At 43.4% G+C, this 18,604-nt stretch overlaps 1 protein-coding gene across 1 annotated transcript; it reads left to right on the plus strand.

The window, feature by feature from the left end:
- Positions 1 to 1,815: 1,815 nt before the first annotated feature.
- LOC126295098 (uncharacterized) lies at positions 1,816 to 3,873 on the plus strand. Its single transcript, XM_049987392.1, has one exon. It carries the CDS (start codon positions 1,816 to 1,818, stop codon positions 3,871 to 3,873), a length of 2,058 nt encoding a protein of 685 aa, XP_049843349.1.
- The last annotated feature ends 14,731 nt before the right edge of the window (positions 3,874 to 18,604 follow it).

The following is an 18,604-nucleotide window of genomic DNA, read 5'->3' on the forward strand; positions in this document are numbered from 1 at the left end:
AAGTCGTTTGGTTTTCACTTTCACTCATGATTTTAGAAATGTAGATATGCAGTCGACGTCTATAGATTTATTTGACCGTATGTGCGTCGAAACTCTGATAAGTGCCATTACTGGACCCCTACGTCTATCATCTCAACATCCATTTCTATCCCTCGTAGAGGCCTTCAATGAACTCTTTCCACCCATTCGCTCACTCTGCCCAGCGTTTAATAGTGGAATTCCTGTTGCACACTTAGTGGCTTATACAGCTGTTTTACTCTGTTTCGGGGTAATTATTTAATCCTTGCTTAGGTAAAGATGTAGTAATTTGAGGTTTCCATGTTTCAGGTTTCTCCTGCACAAATAATACGTAGTTAAATTTTAAGAGAACTAGTTGAGGAAGATGGAGAGTAGTTTTAGATTACCGGTTAGTGTTTATTGGCTTTGCCTGATGAACTGTTAGTGACTGATATAACAGCATAATAATGCCCTTACATTGTAAATCATTATCATCTTTACAGTCCTCTCTAAAAGTCCTATGTTTGTTACTTAGAGCTGGTGGTGGAATAGTCTGACGAAGACCAAGGCTTATCACTAACAGTTGGTGGTGGAAGTCTTTTCAGGGGATGGTTACTCTGCTTCCAGTACAAACAATTTCCCTCTTCCGAGAACTTTTAACTTAATGCGGCGTTAACCAGTATGTCTTGTCTCAGGGAGTTACAAAACTCACTTCAAGTGCAATTTTTCTCTGTCGTTTCTGTGTTCTATTTACTTCCGTGCATATCCGTTTACAAGTGAGAAACGCCCTTTGAGTTTGCCTTTTCCGGTATCCTGTCAATGCACATTGGATTCACGCTGTCACCTTCGAATATGTTTGGGTCCACCAAACAATAGGTGGTCTCGTTACTGTATGTCACAAACCACTGCAGCTTCTTCTTTGTAATAGTTGGACTTCATTGGAATAGCGTGCACTACTTTTCAGAGGGCAAGTGCCTCCCAAGTTATTTCATATGTTTCACGAGAACAACCACAATCGATACAAACAACGTTACCGCTGGTAGAAAGGCTCCCAAGTATGGTTCTGGATGGTATTTGTAAAGTCACAGTATTACCAAGTAGCCACTGAAGATTTAGGTGGTGTCCCAGAAGACGACGAGCGTTTCCCTCGTAAAAATGCCGAGCTAGTTACACCACAAAATCAGATGCAACGCCGGTGAACCATTCAAGCAGGTATCGGCCCATAACAAGTGCGAGCTGTGAGGGTCAATAGATTTAATATACTGAACTTGCCCACATAACCGTAACTTGTACGTATACGTGACCATTACATAAAAAGTGGACACATCTTTAACTGCTGGGATAAACTGTATTAAATATACACGTAAATCGGAATTATATTTTGCATCGCGTTTGCCGCCATCTCCATTATTACCTGAACTCACACGCAACTGAAAAATTCGTACTGAAACATTAAACGCAAATAAGTACACACAAAAAGGTCCCGCATATTACAGCTGCGCCAAACGAACATTAATAATCAGACATCAATTATTTTTAAAATTGTTCTCCTTCTACCATAGTTAAAAGCAACAAACTGATAGTTACATAATTATTCTAGTTATGTACATTGAATACACATATATGATTTTGTGTTCCATGTCTCTTACCGAGCTTTCTGTATTCTGCCTACAGGAGTGGACTCGCCAACACCATCCCGCTCACAGAAGAAGACTAGATGAGAAAACAGATCAGCTCGAGACAATTGCCGTGCCTCCAGCATCAGAACCCGCGACTACTGCCGAATCCCTATCTGAGCCCCCCGATATGCAGTTAGGGATGGATGCTAGACCACCAGCACCCTCAGTGGCATCTCTTGCAGACTGGCATGACGAGCCAGTGGATGAGGAATTAGAGAGTTATGCTGAGCCACCTCCTGACTCAGTAGAAAGTACTGCACAATGGCCTGATGAGCCCTATAACGAGAAGTTGGAAAGAGATTCTGAGCCGCCACCAGACTCAGTAGAAAGTACTGCACAATGGCCTGATGAGCCCTATAAGGAGAAGTTGGAAAGAGATTCTGAGCCGCCACCAGACTCAGTAGAAAGTACTGCACAATGGCCTGATGAGCCCTATAACGAGAAGTTGGAAAGAGATTCTGAGCCACCACCAGACTCAGTAGAAAGTACTGCACAATGGCCTGATGAGCACTATAACGAGAGGTTGGAAAGAGATTCTGAGCCGCCACCAGACTCAGTAGAAAGTACTGCACAATGGCCTGATGAGCCCCATAACGAGAAGTTGGAAAGAGATTCTGAGCCGCCACCAGACTCAGTAGAAAGTACTGCACAATGGCCTGATGAGGCCTATAACGAGAAGTTGGAAAGAGATTCTGAGCCGCCACCAGACTCAGTAAAAAGTACTGCACAAAGGCCTGATGAGCCCTATAACGAGAAGTTGGAAAGAGATTCTGAGCCGCCACCAGACTCAGTAGAAAGTACTGCACAATGGCCTGATGAGCCCTATAACGAGAAGTTGGAAAGATATTCTGAGCCGCCACCAGACTCAGTAGAAAGTATTGCACAGTGGCCTGATGAGCCCTATAACGAGAAGTTGGAAAGAGATTCTGAGCCACTACCAGACTCAGTAGAAAGTACTGCACAATGGCCTGATGAGGCCTATAACGAGAAGTTGGAAAGAGATTCTGAGCCGCCACCAGACTCAGTAGAAAGTACTGCACAATGGCCTGATGAGGCCTATAACGAGAAGTTGGAAAGAGATTCTGAGCCGCAACCAGACTCAGTAAAAAGTACTGCACAATGGCCTGATGAGCCCCATAACGAGAAGTTGGAAAGAGATTCTGAGCCGCCACCAGACTCAGTAGAAAGTACTGCACAATGGCCTGATGAGCCCTATAACGAGAAGTTGGAAAGAGATTCTGAGCCGCCACCAGACTCAGTAGAAAGTATTGCACAGTGGCCTGATGAGCCCTATAACGAGAAGTTGGAAAGAGATTCTGAGCCGCCACCAGACTCAGTAGAAAGTACTGCACAATGGCCTGATGAGCCCCATAACGAGAAGTTGGAAAGAGATTCTGAGCCGCCACCAGACTCAGTAGAAAGTACTGCACAATGGCCTGATGAGCCCCATAACGAGAAGTTGGAAAGAGATTCTGAGCCGCCACCAGACTCAGTAAAAAGTACTGCACAATGGCCTGATGAGCCCTATAACGAGAAGTTGGAAAGAGATTCTGAGCCGCCACCAGACTCAGTAGAAAGTATTGCACAATGGCCTGATGAGCCCTATAACGAGAAGTTGGAAAGAGTTTCGGAGCCGCCACCAGACTCAGTAGAAAGCACTGCACAATGGCCTGATGAGCCCTATAATGAGAAGTTGGAAAGAGATTCTGAGCCGCCACCAGACTCAGTAGAAAGTACTGCACAATGGCCTGATGAGCCCTATAACGAGAAGTTGGAAAGAGATTCTGAGCCGCCACCAGATTCAGTAGAAAGTACTGCACAATGGCCTGATGAGCCCTATAACGAGAAGTTGGAAAGAGAATCTGAGCCACCACCAGACTCAGCAGAAAGTACTGCACAATGGCCTGATGAGCCCTCTATTGAGAAGTTGGATATACATGATGAGCCCTCCAATAAGGAATGTTTGGCAACCACCTCTATCTTTACAGAATATTGTCGTTTGAGAGCATCTCTTAGTGTTGGCCTTATGAAAGTAACGCCCTTAAAAACAGGACCATTTCCGATCAAAACAGCCTTTATCGTTACAGGCCCACCGAAGAAAAGGGCCTTTACTGAACGGAAGGTGTGTCCTATTAAGGCAGCCTTCATAGTCACAGGGCCTCCAAAGATAAGAGCATTTACTCCAAAGAAGGTCTGACCCATTAAAACGTCCTTTTGTGTTACTGAACCACCGAAGAAGAAGGCATTCGCTTGTAAATTTCTTGTACCCAGTAAAACTCAAGTCCCTGGTTTCGATGTGACTAACAATGTGAAGTGCCCTTAAAAATTGGGTCAGTCTTGATTGTAGCCTTGTCATGAAGAAAATTTTAATGTACGCTTTTTAGAAATTGTTTGAAATGAATTTGCAAATGTTTCGAATAAATCAAAATTTAAAGTGAACATTCGTTTGCTTTATTTACTCAGTTGTTTCTTTGAATGACTGTTTTTGTGATGGTACTGGCTTGTATATTGCGCTAAGCTGCTATTTCGTCAGCACCCACACTTAACAAAAAGAACACAACAGTGGTTATTAATTGCTAGCAGCAACCAACAAAACGTAAATTAAAAAATTGAAATCTACAACCATCTTGGGGTTGCCTTCCTCACATTTGTTCACAAACAACAAAACAGGGACAAGTCAGGGCAGTGTGTGAGTAAAATACATTGACTGTAAAGACACAACCTCAAAATAGTGCAACATGAAAGTGTGTCTTCAGGGTCAACAGGAAATGAAACGATGTAGCAACCATCTTACAAACAAAGTAAATTCTTCTACCTAAGCCACTATCGACGAGATCAGTCATAAAATAGAATCTTAACACACGAAACTCATTCAGTTCATCATCTAAAACAGAGGTCAACTGGTCTGTGGGTTGCGGCCCTAATTGCTTGGTATAAAGCGCATTTAGTTACAGTTTGGCGTAGGAAAAGGTTTGCACTACAAGAACTGTACACAAGTTGGTCGTCCTGCCGAAGGAGGGACCCATGCGTCAAAGGACAGTTTCCTATCCGGAGATGCGTTAAAAGTAGTTGTTGCCGTCTCTGTCGCCGTAAGGAGATGCGCCGCGGTCGTGTCGTCGGTTTCGCCAGCCTCAGCTTTTTCTCCAACGCTAACCACTCCTCCCACAGACCCACGAAGTTGTCTCTCAATGGCGAGGGAGCTGCATCGCCAGTGAGAGGACATTCAGAAATTGTAATCTCCAGACAGGCATCATTAGCCGCTGCATATGTTGCGTTTGCCTAACTGAAAAGTAACTGTTTTTTTTTCTGTTTTTGAAGTACTGAATTTATCGAGGATTTCAAAGAGTTTTGAAGGGTTCTGCCCCGGATGGACCTACAATAAAAATTAAAGTAAATTTAACGTGAGAGCTAATCACTACGAGGTTTGCTGCTGGATCTACGTCAGCGTGGAATACGTAAACGACTGCAGCTACTTGCTGAAGCCTAAACGTCAAATTCGAGTTCACTGCTGCAACGGCTCAGAACAGCGAGGACGAATGTGCAGCTGCAGTAGTTTTAAATGTATCCATTGGAACGACAGATTTCATGACGATGACTGCATGACAATAAACGTAGGTTGAAGCTATACTGAAGAAAGACGAATGCTTATGAAAACTCGTTAGGTTATTTACTTCATTTCGTATCCATTCACATAGTGTTAATATTCTCGCGTCTCACTGCTAACAGATGCAATGAACTACTTTCCACGATTTCCTCCGTACCACTAAGCAATCGTCAGCACTTCGGAAAGCGATCGCTGAGGAGGAACAATTTGTTTTGACTGTCAGAGAAACCAAATAGCGGTATTAAGAGCCTTTATACAATGATCAGCCAGAACATTATGTCCACCAACCAACTGTCGACACAAGCCCGTCCAGGCGATGGCAGCGTCATCTAGCGAGGAATGACTGCCAGTCAGACACAAACATGGTGCATGTATTACGTGTACATGTATGCTGCCTGTGTGTAGAATGGGGAAGGCGGGCGATCTACCTAAGTCTGACCGAGGGCACATTTTTAAAACCTCTGAGGCTCGGTTCAAATGGTTCAAATGACTCTGAGGTCATCAGTCCCCTAGAACTTAAAACTACGTAAACCTAACTAACCTAAGGACATGACATACCTCCATGCCCGAGGCAGGATTCGAACCTGCGATCGTAGCGGTCGTGCGGTTCCAGACTGTGGCGCCTTGAACCGCCCCGCCACTGGGGCCGGCTCTGAGGTTCGGTAAGAGCATTTTGGAAACTGGACAACTTGTTGGGAGTTCGAGGGGTGCTGTGTTGAATGTCTTCAACACGTGGCGAAACCAATATTAAACCACGTCCGGACGTCGTCGGGTTGGGCGTCCACCCCTAATTGCAGTTGTCGGACATGGCAGGCTGGGCAGACGAATAAAACAGAACATGTGGCGGAACTGACATTGGACTTCAATGCTAGGCAGAGTACAAGTATGTCTGAACACAGAGGACACCGAATATTCCTAACGATGGGGCCTCCTCAGCCGACGCCCCATGCATGTCTCAATGTTAACACCGTGACATCGACAGTTACAACTGTAATGGACACCTGTCCATCGATACTTGACGTTACAGCAGTGGCAGAACTTTTCACGGTCTGATAAATCCCCAAACAGCGTATCCAGACACTCTGGGATGATGATGGCATTGAAACAGAGGATGACACACACTGAAATACTAACCAACTTTTTCCAAAGCTGTTTCACACAGGAAGATCGCACTGCAGTTCTTTCTCTAAATCCTCGGACCAACTAAAAAATGGCTGACACAGGAATAAGTGCCCAAGGAATATAAAAGCAACTGAAATCACTCAACAGAGGAAAGTTCACTGGATCTGACGCGATACCAATACGATTCTACACAGAGTACGCCAAAGAACTTGTCCCCCTTCTAACAGCCGTGTACCGCAAGTCTCTACAGGAACGGAAGGTTCCAAATGACTGGAAAAGAGCACAGGTAGTTCCAGTTTCCAAGAAGGGTCGTCGAGCAGATGCGGAAAACTATAGGTCTATGACATCGATCTGTTGTAGAATTTTAGAACATCCTCTTTGCTCGCGTATCACGTCATTTCTGGAAGCGCGGAATCTACTCTGTAGGAATCAACATGGATTCCGGAAAAAGCGATCGTGTGAGACCCAACTCGCTGTATTTGTTCATGAGACCCAGAAAATATTAGATACATTCTCCCAGGTAGATGCCATTTTCCTTGACTTCCGGAAGGCGTTCGATACAGTTCCGCACTGTCGCCTGATAAACAAAGTAAGAACCTACGGAATATCAGACCAGCTGTGTGGCTGGAATGAAGAGTTTTTAGCAAACAGAACACAGCATGTTGTTCTCAATGGAGAGACAGCCACATACGTTAAAGTAACCTCTGGCGTGCCACAGAGGAGTGTTAAGGAACCATTGCTTTTCACAATATATATAAATGACCTAGTAGATAGTGTCGGAAGTTCCATGCGGCTTTTCGCGGATGATGCTATAGTATACAGAGAAGTTGCAGCACTAGAAAATTGCAGCGAAATGCAGGAAGATCTGCAGCGGATAGGCACTTGGTGCAGGGAGTGGCAACTGACCCTTAACATAGACAAATGTAATGTATTGTGAATACATAAAAAGAAGGATCCTTTATTGTATGATTATATGATAGAGGAACAAACACCGGTAGCAGTTACTTCTGTAAACTATCTGGGATTATGAGTACGTAACGATTTGTAGTGGATTGATCATATAAAATTAATTGTTGGTAAAGCGGGTGAAAGTCTGAGATTCATTGGAAGAGTCTTTAGAAAAAGTAGTCCATCAACAAAGGAGGTGGCCTACAAACACCCGTTCGGCCTATAATTGAGTATTGCTCATCAGTTTCGGATTCGTACCAGGGCTGGTTGACAGAGGAGATAGAGAAGATCCAAAAAAGAGCGGCGCGTTTCTTCACAGGGTTATTTGGTAAGCGTGATAGCCTTACAGAGATGTTTAGCAAACTCAAGTGGCAGGCTCTTCAAGAGAGGCGCTCTGCATCGCGGTGTAGCTTGCTGTCCAGGTTTCGAGAGGGCGCGTTTCTGGATGAGGTATCGAATATATTGCTTCCCCCTACTTATACCTCCCGAGGAGATCACGAATGTAAAACTAGAGAGATTCGAGCGCGCACGGAGGGTTTCCTGCAGTCGTTCTTCCCGCGAATCAGACACGAGTGGAACAGGAATGGGAGGTAACGACAATGGCACGTAAAGTGCCCTCCGCCACACACTGTTGGGGGCCTTGCGAGGTATAAATGTAGATGTAGCTTCTTCATGATTCCGGTGGGAGGGCTCGAACCCGTCGTCTCCCAGGGGAAGAGCACCTGGGCACCTGAACTGCGTGACGGAGTCAAGCTGGCGGCGGCTCCTTTGTGCTCTGGAGAACATTCAAGTGGGCATTGATGAGTCCAGTGGCACTCGTGCAATGCACCATAACGGCCAAGGAGTGTCGAACACTGGTTGCAGACCACGTGCTCCCTTTCACGTCGATAATGTTTCCCGATGGCAGTGGCATTTTTCAGTAAGATAATGCGCCGTGTCAGAAGGCCAGGAGTGTGATGGATTGGTCCGAGAAAGACAGTTGCGAGTTCCACAATTGATTTGGTGGCCCCCAACTCACCAGATCTGAAACCAATCGAATACATCTGGGATTTGACAGAACGCGGCGTCAGAGTTCATCGCCCTCTCCCCGGAATTTAAGGGGAGTAAGTGATTTGTGTGCAGATGTGATGCCAACTCCTTGCAGCGACCTACCAAGGCCTAATCGCTTCCGTGCCACGAAGCGTCGCCGCTGTTATCCGTGCCAAACCTGGAAATACCGGCTATTACAAAAGTGGTCTCAATTATCTGGGCAATCAGTGTAAAACAGTCAGTTGTTCTTCTAGGGGCCACCTGGTGCGTGATGGTCTCTGGTTCCAGCACTCTGCTGTTTTCTCTGGGCTGACGGATGATCTCTGCCGCCATCTCCCCAACAGAGCTGTACAAGGTATTCTACTACTCCACAAACGCGCAACATACATTACACATAAAAAGTTGCAAAATTTTACATGTCCCTTTACCAATGGTTTATTTGTCTCTTGCTGTTTCAGTAGATTGAAGAGAAACCTAAGAAAATTACATCGCAATAACATGCGAAATCATTCTGACCCAGTACAAATTATGCAGATGAATTCAATCGCTGTTGACAAGCCCTCATAGAACTCTCAAATTTAGGAAGTGCTGACTTGAGCGCTTTACTCGCTGTTCCCACAATCGTGTCCATTATAATTATCCGGGCTGTTATGCCGTGGTCGGTTGATGAATTCTGTGTCAATTGCCAACGTTTCGATCCGACTGCGGGACACATCTTCAAGAGGGTCCGTAGCTCGATGGAAGGTCCAACACACCCACTGGTTCGCTACGGACTGCCGCTAAATTCCGTGGCCGCTCGCTCCCGCGCCGCGGTGTGACGTCACGTGTTTTGAAAACGTCAGTGCAATTGGCCGCTGTCCGTCGCCGTCGATCGCCGTTGCCATCACCCAGTAGTGGACGGGTGGTACACATCTTCTTTAACACGGGCATCCATATACCGCTTAATTTCACGCCCTCCGCCTTTCGATTGAAATTATGAGGGTGTTTAGCTATTTCGATTACCTCCCTGTAGAGACTTTCGTAATATCCGCTTGTGGCCTCTAGTACCTGCGTCTCCTCGAAACGAATGTTGTGGTTCCCTGGCTGGAAAGCATGCTCCGCAACAGCTGATCGTTCCGTTTCTCCTCTTCTTATGATGGACGTGATATTTCCGGCCGTGAATGTCTACATTTTAGTATGTTCCCACAATGTTTGTATGAGATAAAGTTTGTGCGATTGAAATGTGCTATCGAGGTGTGGTATAGTACTTAAGCTTCTCGCCTCCCCCCCCCCTCCAGAAACTGAAGTTAAAATTAATATGACTGAATAATGTCTAGTTATTTGAATGGAAACTTATGGGCGAGAGAAGTAGCTTTCCAACTAATTTTAAATGCACCCACACAGGAAGAAATTTGGTTACTGCTTTGAATTCCGAAGTCTATAAAACAAAATGATTACAAGTTACAGCTCATAATCATACTTTGACTCTCGTTGTCCAAGTTACCACCTGGAATAAAATCTCTGTGGCTCTACGGAATTGCGGCGATCTTAAAATAATCAGACGCACAATCTTACGCCGTGGGGAAATACGTATTGCGTGCTATGACGTTCTCACTGTCCAGCTTGGGAATCACTGTCCAAGTCAATTTTGATAAAGTCCAGAATTTTACCTCTTAAAATAGAGCATAAACGACCGTAGTGCAGGCTCCACTGATTTCCCAGGATTCAAATTTCCCTACGAGTTACGATACAGCAAATATTGTTCCGAGCCACAGACAAGGGAGAAGTTAAAATAACCAAAGAACTGAAAATACTTCTTCCATTTACGAAATTATATTTTTCCGTAAGTGATCGTCCTAGCTACATTTCAGTATACATCATCCTCTTGTATGAGATGAAATGTTGTCATAATTCATAAAAAACTACATTCGATATTCAAAAAGGCAGTTTTCGACAATGCCGCTAATCACAATATCGGTTAGATCCAACTCTCCGCAATTCTACACCAGAAGTAATCAGTCCATTGTGCACGTAATGTTCCACATTATATAAACAGAGTCATTGCATCACGAGTCAGAGATAATCCGTCTCTCGCAGTCATGACACTAATGCTTAAGTCAGTTTTTTTTCCCCTCCCTTAATTTACATCTAAATATTCAGCCAATGAGTAGAAGGAGTTGTCATCTAGAAATTCTTTTAATTTGTTTTTAAATGTTGGTTGACTATCTGTCAGGCTTTTGATGCTGTTCGGTAGGTGACCAAAGACTTTTGTGGCAGCATAATTCACCCCTCTCTGTGCCAAAGTCAGATTTAACCCTGCATAGTGAAGATCATCCTTTGGCCTGGTATTATAGTTATGCACACTGCTATTACTTTTGAACTGGGCTGGATTATTAACAACAAATTTCATAAGTGAATATATATACTGGGAGGTTCCTGTGAGGATCATTAGATCCTTAAATAGATGTCTGCAGGATGACCGTGGGCGGGCTCCAGCAATTATCCTGATTACACGTTTTTGAGCAATGAATCCTTTTCTACTCAACGATGAATTACCCCAGAATATGATACCATACGAAAGCAGTGAATGAAAGTAGGCATAGTAAGCTAATTTACTGAGTTTCTTATCACCAAAATTTGCAATAACCATAATAGCATACATAGCTGAACTCAGACTTTTCAGCAGACCATCAATGTGTTGCTTCCAGTTTAACCTCTCATCAATGGACACACCTAAAAATTTTGAAAATTCTACCTTAGCTACAGACTTCTGTTCAAAGTCTATAATTATTACTGGAGTTGTGCCATTTACTGTATGGAACTGTATATACTGTGTTTTATCAAAATCTAGAGAGAGTCCGTATGCTGAGAACCACTTAATAATTTTGTGAAAAACATCATTTTCAGTTACATCACTTAGTTCTTGGTTTTTGGATGTTATTACTATACTTGTATCATCAGCAAAAACCGAACCCTGTGGGACCCCGTACTTGATAGCCCCCCCCCCCCCCCCCCGTTTGAGAAATCAGCTGTTGTTTTAACATTACATGGACCACTTATTTCAACTTTCTGCATTCTTCCAGTTAAGTATGAATTAAACCATTTTTGCACTGCCCCCCTCAAACCATAATGATCTAGCTTATCTAAAAGAATTCCATGATTTACACAGTCAAAGGCCTTTGAGAGATCACAAAAAATACCAATGGGTGATGTCCGGTTATTCAGAGCATTTAATATTTGATCAGTAAAAGCATATATAGCATTTTCTGTTGAAAAGCTTTTCTGAAAACCAAACTGACATTTGGTTAGTACTTTATTTTTACAAATATGGGAGGCTACTCTTGAATACATTAAATAAATAGAGTGTAAATTAAATAAATAGAGTGTTCTCCAACCTTACTCTCCCCAGGCGCCCAGAGCAGGCTGAGTCGTTTTCCCATCATCTTGGTTTATGTCACGAAACGGGTGAGAGCGTCCTCTGCTGGTGATACTTAGTATTAGACCTCACTGAAAACACACGGTTTACCGCCATCGTGGATAACTGTACTTCATCATCAGCTGGTGTCACAGAGGCGTCCTCTGGCGGCGGCGAAATGTGCTAAGACAATTGGGGTCTGGAACTCGTGGGGAACCCACTAGGTGGCGCCATCTTAGATTACGGTACTTGCGTCATCACCTGAAAGGCATTACAGCGTCCTCTAGTGGTATAGATATGGACTAAGTCACTTCGGCTATGGACTCAGTGGCGAATACAGTTGGTGGTGGCGCTGCCTGCCTGAATAATGGTACATGCGTCATTATCTGATGTCTGGAGAGCGCCCTCTGGTGGCTCCAATATGAACTAAGCGAGTTGGAGTCCAGACCCAGAGGCGAACACATCTGCTTTAAATTCGTTAAATAATAAAGACATGTCCATTTTTCCCGCCACTTTCCTAGGTGTGACGCATTATCATGTTGGAATTTCAACTTCACGTCAGTTTTCTGGGTGAAGGGGACGTGGCAATTTCCGCCAAAATTCAAACTTCCCGCCAAAATCCGCCATCTTGAATGACGTCATCACCGCCATCTTGGATGGCGCCATCGCCGCCATCTTGGATAATGGTACTTTGTTCCCGTATTCCCATTGTCCCAATACTTACGACTGTGGGAACACCTCATCCATCCATGCATCCTGCATGTCAGCAGGGATCTGTTCAAGCTTGTGGAGGCTCTGTTATGCAGTGGGACATGTGTAGGCGGAGTGATATGGGAATCCTGATACGTCAAGATACGATTGTGACTGGTGACGTGTACGTAAGCATCCTGTCTGATCAACTGCATCCATTCATGTCCACTGTGTTTTCCGACGGACTGGGACAAGTCCAGCAGGATAATGCGATACCCCACACGTCCAGAAGAAGCTCTAGGAACACTCTACTGAGTTTATACATTTCCGGTAGCCTCCCCAGGCATGAAAATTATTCAGCATATTTGGGGTGCCTTGCAACATGCTGTTCAGAAGAGATGTCCATCCCATCGTACTCTTACTGATTTACGGTCAGCCCTGGAGGATTCATGGTGTCAATTCCTTCCAGCACTACTTCACACATTAGTCGAGTCCATGCCACCTCTCGTTGTGGAACTTCTGAGTGCTCGCTAGGGCCCCACACGATGTTAGACTGGTGTACCAGTTTCTTTAGCTCTTCAGCGTTAAATGAAAGCAACCGGCATGCCAGTTGTTCAGTGTTTCTTGAACGACTACACTACCGCCTAATGTGGTGTTTTCGCTGTTACTCCATGTTCGTAACAGGCAGTTCAGCAGGCAGAGTGGTACGTGTGCAGTCAGACGAACATAACGATAGTCACAATGCAGATCAAGAAAAAACAAAAATATGTTCAACAATAGAAACGTGGCAGGGGTACATTGGTTAACGCATTAATCAACATCGCGTACTTAGGAAACCAACTGAACTATAATCCCAAACTTTTTCTGATAAGTCTGATGTTAAGCCACGTAGTATGTCAAAAGATTGGTCATAAAGTAAAGGTGTGTAACGGGGAGAGTGCATTATCTGCGGAATTAAACCCTCTTCTGACGCTCTCGTTGCCGCCGGTAATTAATTTCAACGACGATTAACATAAGTGTTTTTATTCACGATGTGAAGAGCTCTAAATAAGGGTTGCTTATTTCCGGAAAGGTACAGCGTTTCAGAACAACTATACTTCTCATTTTATAGGTGCAATTTTTAAAAAAATGTGCGACGTTATCACGCCTGGGCATTAAGTCAAACAGCGCTTGGATGGCGTGTACAGGTACAGCTGCCTATGCAGCTTCAACACGATACCACAGTTCATCAAGAGTAGTGACTGCCACCATTGACCAGACGTTTGAATTGGTGAGAGATCTGGAGAATGTGCTGGCCAGGGCAGCAGTCGAACATTTTCTGTACCCAGAAAGGCCCGTACAGGACCTGCAACATACGGTCGTGCATTATCTGACTGAAATGTAGGATTTCGCAGGGATCGAATGAAGCCTAGAGCCACGGGTCGTAACACATCTGAAATGTAACGTCCACTATTCAAAGTACCGTCAATGCGAACAAGAGGTGAACGAGACGTGTAACCAGTGGCATCCCATACCATCATGCCGGGTGACACGCCAGTATGGCGATGACGAATACACGCTTCCAATGTGCGTTCAACGTGATGTCGCCAAACACGGATGAGACCGTCATGATGCTGTAGACAGAACCTGGATTCATCCGAAAAAAAATGACGTTTTGCCGTTCGTGCACCCAGGTTCCACGTTGAGTACACCGTCGAAGGCGCTCCTGTCTGTGATGCTGCGTTAAGGGTAACCGCAGCCACGGTCTCCGAGCTGATAGTCCATGCTGCTGCAAACATCGTCGAACTGTTCGTGTAGATGGTTGTGTCCTGCAAACGTCCCCATCTGTTGACCCAGTGATCGAGACGTGGCTGCACGATCCATTACAGCCATGCGGATAAGATGCCTGTCACCTCGACTGCTAGTGATACGAGGCCGTTGGGATCCAGCACGGAGTTCCGACCTTTATCAAAGTCGGAAACGTGATGGTACGCATTTCTCCTCCTTACACTAGGTGCTAATGGTTCAAATGGCTCTGAGCACTATGGGACTCAACATCTTAGGTCATAAGTCCCCTAGAACTTAGAACTACTTAAACCTAACTAACCTAAGGACATCACAAACATCCATGCCCGAGGCAGGATTCGACCTCGAATGAGGAGAAGCCACTGGATGTCAGCTGAATAACAAATCCATCACAGACATTTCTACGATTCTAAAGCTGCTCAGGTCGACTGCTGGCGATATGAGTGTGAACTGGAAAAGCGAAGGAACAACCACAGTTAAAAAAAAGAACAGGTGCACTTCGAAACTCGTCTGTTATATGTACCAATTTCCATGCATTAAGTTTATTACGTATCTACTAATCGTAAGCAATTGTTGCCACCATATCTGCTCCCAGTGATCCACTTCCGTATACCCCCTCCTACGTCTTCTGCATCAATTTCTCTGCCTGAAATTTTTGTGGTGAGTGCGGCCTCGAGCGACAGAAGTGAGGCTCTGAGACATTCCACATGGATTGTGAATTTTGAAAGTAAACAAAGCGTTCTTCTTCAGTTCTCTTCCGTTAGAGGTTGTTCTTGAGTGGAGGTGTGCTTTTGCCTGTAAGTGATACGGTGTGTTGATGAACGTGTTTGCATTGGATTATCTTCGGAAAGACCTACTGCTACGTACGACAGCAGTAGTGGCTTTCCATTGATGAAGCTATATCAAATCAGAATTATATACAGCTCTTTCCATGGGACTCTGGAACCCAAGTTGACATTTTTGTACTACTATATGCTTGATGAACCATGTTGGAGCACTGAGATTTCTTAGGCACTAAGGTCGAAACAAAAGCGGAGCGATTTTTGCGGTTATGACAAACATGGGGCACATTCCGTTCTCTTTACGTACTTCATTGGGTTTACGATCAGGTTTAGCAATCCGATACTTCATTCACCTAAGGTTTATGTATTTTATATGTTTTTAAAATCTGCGTTACGTAGCATGTTTTTGAATGAACGTGCCAAGGGCTGATTAGTAACGCTTTGGCTAAATGGATGTAGAAGAGAACCTTTACCACACAGAAGCAAGAAAAGGTCTATAAAGTATATTTTCCACAGGTTTATGTGTCAAGGGTCTTTATCAAAATAAATTAGAAAAATAATTAGAAAAATTAGCTTCTACGGACACTATTGGAGAAGAATGGACAAATATTGAAAAAGCCATAAAACAGCTGTAAATGGGACATTAGGTAAGAAAAAAATCGCCAAATGCGTGTGATAAAAACTGGGTCAACAGGAATTAAGCAAGCAATACAAGAAAAACAAAGAGCATATAAAAATAAGTTTGAAAGGCTGTCCTAGAAGAGAGATCTATGACCAGAAAAGGCTTTACAAAAAAAAAAAGGATAGTGAAAAGATCCCACCAGTCAGCCTGAGACAAATACATTAGTAGAATGGAGCATGATATTCATGGCCATCAGCAGACAGTGGGTAAGACTTCGAGAACGTGAAATAGAACAGAAAAGAATACAATTCGCTTGAATAATATTACTGACAGTAACGTGGGACAGAAGAAAGAAAAAGGTCTAGGAATAGAAGAAAAAAGACTTAGATGAAAGAACAGTAAAAGAATTCACAGCAGTTTTGAAAGCCACAGAAAATCAAAAGGAACAGGTTAAGAAGGAATTAATGGTTAGTTAATAATGGAATGTTATCACTATACCTTACATTGCTACTCTTGTTTCTAACATACGCTGCAAGCTAAAAGATGTACCAGGACGTTGGAGTAAACCAGAGGTAATATCAATATATAAGAACCGAGAAAACATAACCAAAAAAAGTGGAAACTACAGGGGAACAAGCTTCCATGACACAGTGAGAATCTTCATGCAAGAATTTTAAACACAAGTCTAAACAGAACAGCAGAGTATTTGCTTGTGAAGGAACAAGTCGGATTTAGAAAGGGGCGATCAACGAGTGATGCAGTTTCTATTTTACGACAGCTCACTGAAAAGCTGAAGAAGTTTAACAAAGAGACACAAACTGGGTTTAGAGACCTTAGAAAAGCTTTTTAAAAATGTGGTTAGAGTAAAGTTATAGAGAATTGTAGAGTATCAGGGGCTACCCTTCGAAACTGATATCAGACATCAAAAGTCCACAATAAAAAACATCAGTAGTTTATCCCAAAAGCTGTTTTAATAATTACACTGACGATGTAATTCACAGACGGAATTTAAACATAAACACTGGGGTAAAAATTTGGTAAACCTAAAATCACTCCTCTACGCACTGACCTTACGATGATTTTTTTTGAGAGAAGTCGATTTACAAAAAGGAATTTATGAACCAAAAAAATATGTAAAGAACATAACATGGAAATATCTTCGAGCAAATGTAAGAGATATAGGAGTACCTGTTTAATAAGTCGCAGCTGCAAAATACTAACGCGAGTCCCTTACAGACGAAGGGAAAAACTGGTAGAAGCCGGCATCGGAGAAGATCAGTTTGAATTCCGCAGAAACGTTTGAACACGTGAGGCAACACTTACATTACGACTTGTCTTAGAAGATAGATTAAGAAGAAGCAAACCTACTTTTCTAGCATTTGTGGACTTATAAAAAGCCTTTCTCAATGTTCTGAAGGTGGTAGGGGAAAAATCAGGGAGCGAAGGATTATTTACAATTTGTAGAGAAACCAGATGGCAGTTATAAGAGTCGAGGGGCATGAAAGGGAAGCAGTGGTTGGGAAGGGAGTGAGACAGGGTTGTAGCCTCTCCCCGGTGTTATGCAATCTGTATATTGAGCAAGCAGTAAAGGAAACAAAAGGAAAATTCGGAGTAAGTATTAAAATCCATGGAGAAGAAGTAACAATTTTGAGGTTCACCGATGACATTGTAATTCTGCCAGAGACAGCAAAGGACTTGGAACAGCTGTTGAATGGAATTGACAGTGCCTCGAAAGAAGGATACAAGATGAACACCAACAAAAGCAAAACGATGATAGTGGAATGTAGTCGAATTAAGTCGGGTGATGCTGAAGGAATTAGATTAGGAAATGAGGCACTTAAAGTAGTAAAGGGGTTTTGCTATTTGAAGAGCAAAATAACTGATGGTGGTCGAAGTAGAGAGGATATAAAATGCAGACTGGCAATGGCAAGGAAAGCGTTTCTGAAGAAGAGAAATATGTTAACATCGAGTATAGATTTAAGTGTCAGGAAGTCCTTTAAGGAAGTATTTGTATGGAGTGTAGCCGTGTATGGAAGTGAAACGTGGACGATAAAAAGATTGGACAAGAAGAGAATAGAAGCTTTAGAAATGTGGTGCTACAGAAGAATGCTGAAGATTAGATGGGTAGATCGCATAACTAATGAGGAGTTACTGAATGGAATTGGGGAGAAGAGCAGTTTGTGGCAGGTCTTGACTAGAAGAAGGGATCGGTTGGTAGGACATGTTCTGAGGCATTAAGGGATCACCTATTTAGTATTGGAGGGAAGCGTATAGGGTAAAAGTCGTAGAGGGAGACTAAGAAATGAATACACTATGCAGATTCAGAAGGATGTAAGTTGCAGTACGTACTGGGAGATGAAGAAGCTTGCACAGGATAGAGTAGCATGGAGAGCTGCACCAAACCTGCCTCAGGACTGAAGACTACAACAACAACAACATGGAACAATTAACAGAACTCTAACGCATAAAAGAAGAAATGACTGAAATTTTATAAAATGTTGTTTGGCCAAACCTAAGAAATGGAAGTGAATCGTGGGCGTTGACTAAAAGAAGGAAAAACAGATACAAGGAGTAAAAATGAGACTTCTTAGAGCAGTAGAGGAATGTAAAAGAACAGATAAAGTCCGAAAATTTGATATTGTAAGAAGTCGAAGATTAAGACTGTGAAAGAAAAACTGGAAGAAAACGAAAAGAAATGGAATGAACATCTTTAACAAATGGGTCCAGAGAGGCTACCACATCAGATAAAGAATTTTTAATCAAAAGGGAGAAAGAAATCCTGGCCGACCGAGGAAAAGATGGCAACCGTAACAGGCCACAACTGGCCTAACACGGAAAGTGCAGAAGAAGAGGAAGCGCACATAACAATTAGTTGCAGTCAGTGTACTGTCTTCACGATGACTTACGCTTGGGCTGTGAATTTGACCATAAAAATAGACGTTAGTTTCTGTA

Source organism: Schistocerca gregaria, chromosome 1, assembly GCF_023897955.1.
Source record: "Schistocerca gregaria isolate iqSchGreg1 chromosome 1, iqSchGreg1.2, whole genome shotgun sequence".
NCBI classification, from domain to species: domain Eukaryota; kingdom Metazoa; phylum Arthropoda; class Insecta; order Orthoptera; family Acrididae; genus Schistocerca; species Schistocerca gregaria.

What these genes read in the sequence shown, in the direction of transcription:
- LOC126295098 (XM_049987392.1), top strand. Translation starts at nt 1,816, where the DNA reads ATGGATGCTAGACCACCAGCACCCTCAGTGGCATCTCTTGCAGACTGG.